The sequence below is a fragment of the Pan paniscus genome, chromosome 1 (assembly GCF_029289425.2).
Source record: "Pan paniscus chromosome 1, NHGRI_mPanPan1-v2.0_pri, whole genome shotgun sequence".
Taxonomy (NCBI): Eukaryota; Metazoa; Chordata; class Mammalia; order Primates; family Hominidae; genus Pan; species Pan paniscus.
Genome location: NC_073249.2, coordinates 151,095,454 through 151,107,356, shown reverse-complemented (window position 1 = coordinate 151,107,356; position 11,903 = coordinate 151,095,454). Strand labels below are relative to the sequence as shown.

The 11,903-nt window shown below is 40.4% G+C and overlaps 2 protein-coding genes and 3 non-coding genes across 9 annotated transcripts in view; all 5 read left to right on the top strand.

Moving 5' to 3' along the window:
• Positions 1–413: 413 nt before the first annotated feature.
• Positions 414–9,377, top strand: RABGGTB (Rab geranylgeranyltransferase subunit beta). 2 transcript variants are annotated; one of them, XM_008956027.4, is made up of 9 exons: positions 415–511; positions 1,729–1,836; positions 3,393–3,590; positions 4,181–4,286; positions 5,517–5,569; positions 5,700–5,810; positions 6,444–6,569; positions 8,376–8,525; positions 8,801–9,377. In XM_008956027.4, exons 1-9 carry the CDS (start codon positions 509–511, stop codon positions 8,939–8,941), a joined length of 996 nt encoding a protein of 331 aa, XP_008954275.1. In that variant the 5' UTR covers positions 415–508; the 3' UTR covers positions 8,942–9,377. The 2 variants fall into 2 exon arrangements, with proteins under 2 accessions (XP_008954278.1, XP_008954275.1); XM_008956030.4 differs by lacking the exon at positions 3,393–3,590 and having other exon boundaries at positions 414–511; positions 8,801–9,125.
• LOC112438455 (small nucleolar RNA SNORD45) lies at positions 1,305–1,383 on the top strand. Its single transcript, XR_003026871.1, has one exon. It is a non-coding gene; the product is annotated as a small nucleolar RNA SNORD45 (small nucleolar RNA).
• Positions 2,124–2,207, top strand: LOC112438453 (small nucleolar RNA SNORD45). The gene has a single exon (XR_003026869.1). It is a non-coding gene; the product is annotated as a small nucleolar RNA SNORD45 (small nucleolar RNA).
• On the top strand, positions 3,711–3,782 carry LOC112438454 (small nucleolar RNA SNORD45). Its single transcript, XR_003026870.1, has one exon. It is a non-coding gene; the product is annotated as a small nucleolar RNA SNORD45 (small nucleolar RNA).
• Positions 9,378–10,929: 1,552 nt separating the features above from the next.
• Positions 10,930–11,903, top strand: part of MSH4 (mutS homolog 4) — a 121,590-nt gene continuing 120,616 nt past the window's right edge. For all 4 annotated transcript variants that reach the window (XM_055117145.2, XM_003830571.5, XM_055117143.2 and 1 more), the window contains exon 1: positions 10,930–11,504. In XM_055117145.2, the coding sequence (XP_054973120.1) occupies positions 11,261–11,504 (244 nt within the window). In that variant the 5' untranslated portion in view covers positions 10,930–11,260. The remainder of the gene's footprint in view (positions 11,505–11,903) is intronic.

The window sequence follows — 11,903 nt, the reverse complement described above, 5'->3', positions numbered from 1 at the left end:
AGAATAAAACTCCGGTCTCCCGCACAGCCGACTCTGCATGAATTACTCTTTCTCCATTGCAAGTCCCCTGTCTTGATAAATGGGCTATGGGTCAGCAGCAGGCAAAGTGAACCCCAATATTGGGTGGTTACACTCCTAGTATCAAGCAATCCTGCTGTCCGGCTTCCCAAAGTGCTGGGATTACAGGCGTAAGCCACCGCGTCCAGCTAGAACAAATGATTTCTTAAAAGCAACTCAGATATTTAAATATTATTTAAAACTGTTTCTAGACAAATCGGAGTGACTATGGGACAAGCATATGGTCGCAGGACTTTGGACGCAGGCAGTGAGGACACCTACGAGCTATCAGTGGGGTCCTACGGCAGCCGTGGAACTGCTCTGCCTTGCAGGCGAAAGTGTGGTCAGCTATATCGGAGCGCGATGGGGGCCTGAGAGGCGCATCTGCGCAGGCGCCCGGCTCCTAAGTCTACCCAGGAACTGAGCCTGCTCTCTCTTTTCCCTGTTAGACATGGTAAGTGTGACTTTAGCGCTGCTGTCCGGATGGGTTGGTGGCAGACAGGGTAGAGTAGGGTTAAGCACACTGGTCACCTTAGGATTGGTTTCCTGGTGCTGGAGAATGGTTAGGACACAGGCCTTGGAAGGTTTTTTGAGTGTGAAATATTACTCAGCGTTTTCTGCAGACCTCGCGGGCAATGCCGCTTCTAATTTTATCTAGGCCTTCTTCTGTAGGGAGGGCCTGTTAAGAGTTGAGCAGCCCGATTTCTGAACCCCTCTAAAAAGCTGTGGCTGATTGGTGGCTTTTTTTTTCTTGGAGAGGGGGTGTCAAAGATTTCTTTAAAATCGTTAGTGATGTGGTCTCGCTTTAAGATTTTTAATGGGATCAGAGGAAAATTCGGTACTTAATCACTTCCGGTAATCTTCGTGACCTGTTATAGTGACTGCAGTGTACTCTCAATGAGGAAGATAAAGATACGAAAAGAACTAGAGCCGCATCACATGGGGACTTCTGCAAATACAGAGACTCGGATTAAAGGTGGAGAAGATGGAGCTAATGGAACTGCTTATTTAATACATTTGAACAACTTTTGGGGTACTTAGGTGCTTTGAAACCTCCACTTGATTAAGCAAGAATTCGCTTGCAAGTTAAGGGTTAGATTTTTTTATTTTTTAAAAATATGGTTTCTGCCACATGTAAACCGTGAGTTGTCCTAAAATGATAAGCTTTGATATTCTATGGTGTTTATTTTTTACTTATCTTTTTGAATGAAAAGTGAACAACAAGAAATGCTGGTGGTAATTTTTTGGGTCAATGATGAGTTGGCATGTATTCTGAATCTAAAGTTGATTATTACTACTTTAGCTCTAGAATTACTCTGAGACCTGAAAATTACCTGAATCGTGACTAAGACGAAGCCTGAATGATTTAAGTTCTTTTTTGTTGGATACAATTTGTTGTTGTTGTTGTTGTTTTGGTTTTGTTTTTGAGTCGGTCTCCGGTCGCCCAGGATGGAGTGCAGTGACACAACTCAGTTCACTGCAGCCTTAATTTCCCTGGCTCAAGCGGTCTTCTACCTCAGCCTCCCTAGTTAGTTACAATTTTTAAATGGAACGTTTTCCTATTACAAGATGAAATCAAGTGAAAATTGAGATGTATGTTGAATCTAGGCTGTGGGGCAGAAGAACGTTGTAGAGGTAAACATTGATGAGATTACCACTTTATTTTGAAAGGGCACTCCACAGAAGGATGTTATTATCAAGTCAGATGCACCGGACACTTTGTTATTGGAGAAACATGCAGATTATATCGCATCCTATGGCTCAAAGAAAGATGATTATGTATGTATAATTTTTTTATGTTGGAAAGTTTATTTTAAAGAAGTGTGACAGTCATAAGCAGTGAGACAGTATATTTTATGTCTTAAAATGGCATCCAACTCCATGCAGAGAACTGAGGATGTGCTGTGCCTTTGAACTTCAGTTAAGTGTGCTTTGGACGTCTGAGGCTGTGGGCTTATTAGAATCGCAGTTTTTACCTATACTGAGAGGGCTTGCCAGACAAAGTAGATGAGGGTTTGAGGTACAAAACGGGTTTCTCTTTTTGTAGTTAGGGGTAATACTTTCAAGGTCAATGATGTGTTGGCATGTATTATCTGAATCTATTGCTGATGTGTAATAACACTTTAGCTCTAGAATTACTCTGAGACCTTGAAAAAGTTTTACCTTAAATTTTTAAATTTCGAGGAAAACTCTGGGACAATCTTAGCAAAAAGTAGTAAACAACTTAGTTAAGAGTAAATGTTTTTCCCTGTAGTATCCAAACTCAGTTGTCTTAGTCTACCGATTTGTGGGATATATGGTATGTATTAATTTTTTACTTAAGTGTTAGGTTCCCATAACCTTGAAAATACTCTAGTAGCAATCGTGGAGTTAAGGCCATATGGATGGGGCTGGACTCGTTTCTGCCTTTATCTGCTATCTATCTTTATGCCCTGAATTTGGGTTAGTAGCAAACTAAGATGCACCACCTGTTAAAAAACTTCTTTTTTTCCTTTTGAGAGCTATAACCTCACTTTGTTGCCCAGACTGGAGGACAGTGGTGCGATCTGGGCTCACTGCAGCCTCCATCTCCTGGGTTTAAGTGAGCCACCTGAATAGCTGGGATTACAGGCACATTCAACCATGCCCAGCTAGTTTTTGTATATTTCGTAGAGACTGAGTTTTGCTATGTTGGCCAGAGTGGTCTCAAACTCCTGACCTCAAGTGATCTGCCTGCCCCAGCTTTCCGAAGTGCTGGGATTACAGGCAGGAGCCACCACCCAGCCACAAAACTTCTTAAAATATAATGCATTGTTGAGTGTGGGAAAAATTTGTTTCTGGAATCCTAATACTAATTTTCATGTATCATTGATTAGCCACTGTTTTATCTGGGCTTAAACATCTTTGGCATGTTTAGGGCATTTTGATTTTTCATGTAGTTATATAATTTACTAATAGATAATAGGTTTTGTACAGAGTCCACATTAAAATAGATGTCTGATAAATATGGTATAGGTACTTGGAAAGAAATACTCTCCCTGAACTTCACTGATGAAAAAGGTAGATGTTTTTCTGTCTCTGGCTCATGGGAGAAACTAAAGCACTGTTTGTATTGTCAGCCATAGATTAACTAATCCTGTGCTTCTCAGATAATTGTTTTTTTCTGATAATAGTTGTGTCTGAAGATGGCTTCTAACATTGAGCAGCACAGATTTTAAACTCACTACTGATCAGTGCTGTTAAGGTCAGGAGAGGTAAAAATAGCAGCATGGCTAATGAGTTACCTTTGTGTTTAATCTCTTTATAACTTGTTACCAGTTCAAATGACAGATTTAAGAAATTGTGTATTATTTTAGGAATACTGTATGTCTGAGTATTTGAGAATGAGTGGCATCTATTGGGGTCTGACAGTAATGGATCTCATGGGACAACTTCATCGCATGAATAGAGAAGAGATTCTGGCATTTATTAAGTCTTGCCAACATGAATGTGGTGGAATAAGTGCTAGTATCGGACATGATCCTCATCTTTTATACACTCTTAGTGCTGTCCAGGTAAATACTAATCAAAATTGCAACGATCTTGATAGTATGTTCTCTTACTTCAGAGTTGGAAATTGAAACTGTGTCAGGATTTGGTCAAAAAGTTTTGTTACAAGTGAAGCTGTCCTACAAGGTCAATGATGTAATGGCATGTATTAGCTGAATCTAAAGTTGATGTGAGTTCTAAAATTACACTGAGACCTTGGAGGGTGAAATTTTTATCTTCAGTATGTGTAAATACTGTAAAATAGCTAAATGGAGCTATTTGATTTTGATATTAGTGAACATCTACCTGGTGGTTTAAAGTCTTTCTGGTACTGGGTGCTGAGATGGGAAGATCAGGACTTTGTGTGTATGTGAGTTAGTACACTTGAGTATCTTGGAATGCCAAGTTAAAATTTATATGTAGAAAATTATACTTTAAAGATTTGAGTTTTCTTGATACTATCTAATTTTATTCAATAACAGGAGAGTCTGCATATTTGAGAAAAGGTTATACACAGAGACAAAAGGATGTGCCTGACAACTTAAAAAGAGTTGAGCATAAGATCATTAGAATAAACCTGAAAGGGACATTTACCTAATACTTGTCTTTATTGCAGATTCTTACGCTGTATGACAGTATTAATGTTATTGACGTAAATAAAGTTGTGGAATATGTTAAAGGTCTACAGAAAGAAGATGGTTCTTTTGCTGGAGATATTTGGGGTAATGTCAGATTTAGTCCATTCTACCCAAAATACCAATATTAAAATGTAGTGGTTTTGCTAGTAACCAGTTTATAAGTTTTTCATCTTTTCAGGTCCCACTAAGCAGCTGGTCTAACTGGAGTTAATGGTCTGCTGGAACTTCCAGCATGCACTGTGGTAGTTATATCAGCATATACAGGAGCACTGGAACAGAGGGGGCCAGTCTAAAAGATAAGGTAGGTGGAATTTTTTTCCCCAATATTTGGTGGCTTTGTAAAGTTTTTTAAAAACTACTTGCTGGAAAGGGAAAAATATTAAAAAAAAAAACTTTACAAACTTGCTGAATATTTGAGTGGAGGGAGGGAATAGAATTTTATTTGATAAACGTAGATAATCTCTGCTTTAGGGATGAACACAGTGCAGGCCAGAGAGACCAGCTGCTTCATGGGATGTGAAAAATCTACTTTTATAAAGTAGGGTAAGTTTATTTCATTGTTAGAAATTGACTAATACTTTGGGTTCTATTAGTTTTCTTCTCTTTGGTTTTCTTCTCTTTCTGGGCTTTCTTTAAGCAGCTTAAGATAATTTGCTGTTACTTTTTTGTGGCAGGGTCTTGGCTCTGTCCAGGTTGGAGTGCAGTATTTTGGGAGACAGTTGCTGGGGCTGGAGAGCTCTGTTGCCCAGGCTGGAGTGCAGTGGTGCAATCTTGGCTCACTGCAACCTCCACCTCCCAAGTTCAAGCAATTCTCCTGCCTCAGCTTACAGAGTAGCTGAGATATGCACCACAACACCTGGCTGGTTTTTGTATTTTTAGTAGAGATGGGGTCCCCTGGCCTCATGTGATCCTCCTGCCTTGGCCACCAAAAGTGCTGGGATTTCAGGCCTGAGCCACAATGCCCAGCCAGCCCCACCTAATTTTTTTTTAAAAGTTTTTTGTAGAGATGGGGTCCCATTATGTTGCCTCGGCTAGTCTCAAACTCCTAGGCTCAAGTGATTCTCCCACCTCAGCCTCCCAAAATGTTGGAATTATAGGCAAGAGCTACTGTGCCTGGTCAATTTGCTATTATTTTTGACAAAAGAATTTTCTTGGGAAGTAAAGGCACTTCAGATTTAGCTTTCCTCCTGACTACCCTAAAGTAAAAGTTAAGCTTGAACTCAATTTAAAGTGGTAGTTGTGCAGTGTTTGTTTTTAGATGACTCATGTATGATTTGGTAACACCTGCCTTGATTTGATCTGTTTTTATTGTAGGAGAAATTGACACAAGATTCTCTTTTTGTGCGGTGGCAACTTTGGCTTTGTTGGTAAGCTTTGAATATTTGATTGAAATGATTAAAGTTCATGAATACTCTGGAATTTTTTTTTTTTTTTTTGAGTCTGATCTGCTGAATACTCTGGAATTTAACAGGCATTTTTTTTTTTTCCTGTTTGTAGGGGAAGCTTGATGCTATTAATGTGGAAAAGGCAATCGAATTTGTTTTATCCTGTATGAACTTTGACGGTGGATTTGGTTGCAGACCAGGTTCTGAATCTCATGCTGGGCAGGTAATTTATGAATACAGATGAAAATGTATTGTCATTTTGGAAGCCAGTGTAGTAAAATAAGAAAATTGGTTATTTCAGTGTTTGTCAAATACACATAAAGTTAATTCGACTGTAATAGGGCATCTTACATAAGAATTGCTTAATTGCTATCATTACTTTGCTTTATATACTATATACCTTTCTCTGTCGGTGGATTCGTCTGACCTAAGCAAACATAAGTGGGTTTATAAGTGGGTTTATAAGCACCAAAACACTTTTGTTTTCCATTAATTTTTCACTAACCATACAGATAAAAAAAAAAACACATTTTTCTTTCTTTCCTAAGATAAATTATGAACCTCTTTTCTTGTGCCAGAGAACACTGAATATGTGAATGGATGGCTGTGAAATACTAGCCATGAAGAAATTTTGACAATAATATTTCAGTGCAGACTAGTAATAGTATGCTTGTAATACTAGTAATAGTATGCTTGGATTTTTTCAGATATGTGGTATTAATACATGTTTGGAATTTTAAGTGTCAGATCAAGAAGAAAAACTTAAGATATAAAGTGGTGTTTTAATAATTTGAGTTTTATCACTTTTAATGTCAAGAAATTATTATACACATATACTTTATGTCTGTAATTTTAGATCTATTGTTGCACAGGATTTCTGGCTATTACAAGTCAGTTGCATCAAGTAAATTCTGATTTACTTGGCTGGTGGCTTTGTGAACGACAGTTACCCTCAGGCGGGCTCAATGGAAGGCCGGAGAAGGTATTGTTTGATAAGCCATATTCTGCTAGCTTTAGAACCTTGAGTGAATGCTGCTGCTTTGTCTTGCCTGTTTCTATATTGTAAATTGGCCATGAGCTTATTTATTACCTTTCCCTGTTGTGAATTTTCAGTAATACATCCTACTAAAAGACTCCCCTTGACAAAGTAGACCCCCATGAGTTGAAATACTCATTGATCCTAATGTCCATTTCCAGACAGTCTTGTACAGGAATCTCCATGTTTAAGGACAGTTGATTTTGGCAAATTGGATTTTTTAAAAATTAGACTACAGAATTTTTGTTTGCAATCTTCTTATTTAAGGAATACCCAGATAATTTGGTTTGGAGAGAAGATTATTAAATTTTCCTCCACATGATAGGTCTCTCTTATCAGGTCTGTAAGGGACAAATAGTGAATACTCATTTGCAACTATGTAATTGTCCTGTAGAGCAAGTGCAGCCATAAGTGGTAAGAAATGAATGAGTATGGCTGTGTTCCAATTACAATTATTATGGATGGATATACTCGTATTTCCTATGTCAGAACTTTTTTTGTTTTTTTTTGAGATGGAATCTTGCTCTGTTGCCCAGGCTGGAGTGCAGTGACTCTTGATTCACTGCAACCTCCGCCTCCCAGGTTCAGGCAGTTCAGCCTCAGCCTCCCAAGTAGCTGGGACTACAGGCGCACGGCTAATTTTTGTATTTTTATTAGAGACGGGGTTTCACCATATTGGCCAGGCTGGTCTCAAACTCCTGACCTCGTGATCTGCCTGCATCAACCTCCCAAAGTGCTGGGATTGTAGGCGTGAGCCACCGTGCCTGACCCAGGACTATATTTAAATGATTTATAAATGTAAAAACTATTCCTACACTATAGATTTGACTCAAGGATTGTAGCTTGCTGTGCCCCTGCCCTCTGAATGGGACGTGGTGGTACAGTAGCTGGGATTACAGTCATACACCACCACGCCCGTCCAATTTTGTATTTTTAGTAGAGATGGGGTATCACCATGTTCGTCAGGCTGATCTCGAACTCCTGACCTCAGGTGATCTACCCGCCTCAACCTCCCAAAGTGCTGGGATTACAGGCGTGAGCCACTGTGCTCGGCCTGTATTTTTATTTTTAAACCTTAGTATTTCTGAATAACAACAGGTAGAGAAACACCCGCAGTAGCTGTCTACAATAGAGTGAAATAAAAAGCCTGAGGAACTGTCAACAGAAAAATGGGTGGCCGTGGGGAGCGGGAGCACGGGGGCCTGCACTTGCACACAATCTAGGGCAGCTTCTAATGAGTCTATGAGTTACTCAGGGATCTCATTAAAATGAGATCAGCCTTGAGTGGGGTTTTCTTCTTTATAGACTTCTGTCACCATATTTTGAAGAGCAAGGGTTTAGTTGATTTTAAGCAGGTGTGTACCCCCCTGGACAGTGCTTGTAGAAAAACAGAACTATACCCATGGATTTCATGATTATACTGCTAGCTTCTTGGTTAAGGGGCTGAGTTAGGCATTCATTGCAGATAGAAACAAGGCAGATGCATGCTTATCAGTGAGTACTGAGATATTTAGCATGGTTACCTATGAATTGAAGTTTGGTCTCTTCTTACCCATTAATTGATTATCTTTCATTCTAAGCAAGTATTTCATACCGTGCATATCAGTATATCCCTGGATTTCGTCCTTCCACATGGTTTGACACTTTGAACATCAGATTACCTAAGAGTGAGACTTAACCCACTTTTTAAATTGTTCTCAAAATTAGGGAAATAAAAGAGAATGAAATTGTGGCAACTTTTTTCCCTCCTAGTTACCAGATGTATGCTACTCATGGTGGGTCCTGGCTTCCCTAAAAATAATTGGAAGACTTCATTGGATTGATAGAGAGAAACTGCGTAATTTCATTTTAGCATGTCAAGATGAAGAAACGGGGGGATTTGCAGACAGGCCAGGAGATATGGCAAGTAATATTTCTGACATATTTCTATAAATTATTTCAGTGTTGCATTACTTCATGGTTCCATGGATTTCCAGGGTGGCATTCCGAGTGTTGCTTTGAAAGCAGTTTTTTTTTCTATTTATTGTAGAGTGTATGAAGGATATAGAACAATCTTACAGAAATTTCTTGTCGCTTGTTGCTAACAAAATTAGTATATGGTAAAGGTCAGGTATTCATAATTTGAAGTTAAAGAAGTTTTCATTTTGTAATCTGCATATAAATTCTTTTTTAAATAGGTGGATCCTTTTCATACCTTATTTGGAATTGCTGGATTGTCACTTTTGGGAGAAGAACAGATTAAACCTGTTAATCCTGTCTTTTGCATGCCTGAAGAAGTGCTTCAGAGAGTGAATGTTCAGCCTGAGCTAGTGAGCTAGATTCATTGAATTGAAAGTTGCATAGTATAGTTTTGCCATTTTAACATTTCTGTATTTGAAGTGCTTATCGAATCTAAAAGTGACTACTGTTAATATTTTGTATATTGTGTTAAATTAATTTTAATAAATTATATAATTATACATATTGTAAAATAAAGACCGGTATTTTATTTTCTGCTTTTTATTCTGAAGTCCTGTTATTCTGACTACAGTTCTTTGTGTATACTTCTGTGTCTGTTATGTTCAATAACTGAGCTAACATAAAATAACTCTAGGTTTCTACTTGATTTTTCCCCCATGTATACCTTTCATCTGTTCTATAGCAAGTTGATGTAAAATGGTTTGTCAACAAGAATGTTAACTGATGAAAGTGGATAGAACCCATACATGAATTAAATGATGCACAAAATAAATGGCTGTTGAAATTTGGAAATGATTGATAGGTTTGAATATGGTTATTCTGAATTGGTCACAGACTTAGGTTAAATGGCAATCTACCGTCTTAAAATGGGGTTGTGATTCGGACTATACTTTTTTTTTTTAGCATTTTATATATCAGAATTACCCAAAGAAGGAGTTGTCTTCAAATAAGGAAACATTAACGGGTAAGTTGATGGTCACCACAGTATTTTTTTGCACCTGTCTTTTTCTTTAAAAGCTAAAACGGGTACAATCACTCTTTTTTATTTTTTTGTGACGGAATCTCTGTTGCCCAGGCTGGAGCGCAGCAGCATGATCTCAGCTTAACTGCAACCTCCGTCTGCCGGGTTTAAGCAATTCAGCCGCAGCCTCTCGAGTAGCTGGGACTACAGCCGCACACCACCGTGCCCGGCTAATTTTTTTGTTACTTTAGTACAGACAGGGTTTCACCATGCTGAGGAGCTGGAGACCAGCCTGACCTTGTGATCCACCCACCTCGGCCTCCCAAAGTGCTGGGATTACAGGCGTGAGCCACCACGCCTGGCCTAAAATGAGTACAATCACTCTAGGGGTTTACAGTTTTGGTGAAAGTGAGGTATTCTCTATTTTTAAATTTTATTTTTTAGAGACAGGGTCTTCCTTTCTTCCCCAGGCTGGGGCGTAGTAGTGCAATCACAACTCACTGTAACCTTAAACTCCTGGGCTCAAGCAGTCCTTCCACCTCAGCCTCCTGAGTACCAGGGTCTACAGGTACCTGCCACCATGCCCACTATGCCCAGCTGATTTCTTAATTTTGGGGACAGGCACTGTCTTCCCCAGGCTGGTCTCCGGAGGTGAAGTAATCCTCTGGCCTCAGTCTCCCAAAGTACTGGGATTACAGGCAGGAGCCATCGTGCCCGATCTGAAAATAAGGTTTTTTGATGGAAATTGAGATTTTTCTCAAGTGTGTTTGGAATGCCCTGTGCAATAATCATTCCAAGAACAGAGATGTTCTTAAGGACTGTTGTCACTGCATGTGGGTAAACCGCTGTGCATAACTGGTTTATTGAGATACTCAACAGTGGCAGGATTTCAGTAGTGGTGTAAATTAATGTCTTCTAATAGCTTCTGTATGGCAGTATCCAGATAATTTCGTCATGTTTAATCCATGGATCTCTGGTAAGTTGGTACTGTTGGCCTTATTTAAGGAATTTTCTAAAGGTCACCATTGCAAAGCTGGAGTTTGAACTTCTAGTGTGCCATTAACTGATTTATATGTTAGAAACCACAGTACTAGAAATTGGTAGATGGGGAATTGTTAACTGAGAGATGTTACCCAGTCAGTCTTTCCCTGTTTCCTACTCTACTATGCACACAGCCATGTGCATACTATCTTTTGATAATATAACTGTATCTTTCCTATATTTGGTCACAAGATCAACCTTAGGTGGGTTATGCTGTGTGAGCATTACACGTTCTCATTGTGTCAAAGGCACTGGGTGTACTGTGTTGGGTGGTTTCTACATTTAAAGATAAGCTAGTGTGCTTGGACGTGTGGGAAATGCATGTAACATTTGCAATAAGGGAGGTTGGGTGCTGTGAGAATAATGGGGCTAACAAATCGGGTGGTAATTGATGGGCCTTGCAGAGTTCTGGTCAGTCTGATACCTGCAGGCTGAGGATGTTCCAGTGAGGTTCATGTGGAAAGTGATGGGTTTGGGAATGGCTGGAAGCAGGGTCATAGACCTGAAGTACGTGAATCCATGTGGAAAGCTGAGCCTGCCTGCGCCTGCGCAGTGCAGCTTAGTGCGTCGGCGCGCAGTTCTCCCGCCCATTTCAGCGGCGCAGCTTCTGTAGTTGGGCTACTGGAGGGGTCGCTCAGAAACCTCATACTTCTCGGGTCAGGGAAGGTTTGGGAGGATGCTGAGGCCTGAGATCTCATCAACCTCGCCTTCTGCCCCGGCGGTTTCCCCGTCGTCGGGAGAAACCCGCTCACCTCAGGGTCCCCGCTACAATTTCGGACTCCAGGAGACTCCACAGAGCCGCCCTTCGGTCCAGGTGGTCTCTGCATCCACCCCTCCCGGAACGTCAGGAGCTGCGGGCGACCGGAGCAGCAGCAGCAGCAGCCTTCCCTGCCCCGCGCCAAACTCCCGGCCAGCTCAAGGCAAGGAGTGATTGGGTGGAGGAGTCTCCTTGAGGCTAGAGGCCGGCAGTTCATGGAGGCTCGGGGGCACGTGGGTGGTGGTTACCACAGTGAAGTTCAGTTGTGATTTGGTTGGGGCGTGAGATCTGAGTGCCCTGGGAATTTGGTGAGTCTGGGTGATTAGAAGCCTTGACTTTTCAAATTGGTTCTATTGCAAGACCTTGACTGTGGAGGGCTCAGTTCTGAGAAAGGCTGAAGTATCCCATATAACGTCCCTCACAGTGTCTGACAAATGACAGTTTGTGCGTGAGTTTGCTGATAGAAGTTGTGAGCTGATCTTTGGCTGCTGAATTTAATTCTCCAAATCCTGCTAAGGTGGGATAAAATAGATTAAACTGAACATTTCATCTAATTCAGGAA

Coding starts and splice junctions, on each gene's coding strand:
- RABGGTB (XM_008956027.4), top strand. Junction 1,837..3,392: donor GCTCAAAGAAAGATGATTAT/GTATGTATAATT, acceptor GTATTATTTTAG/GAATACTGTATGTCTGAGTA. Junction 6,570..8,375: donor TCAATGGAAGGCCGGAGAAG/GTATTGTTTGAT, acceptor TTTCCCTCCTAG/TTACCAGATGTATGCTACTC.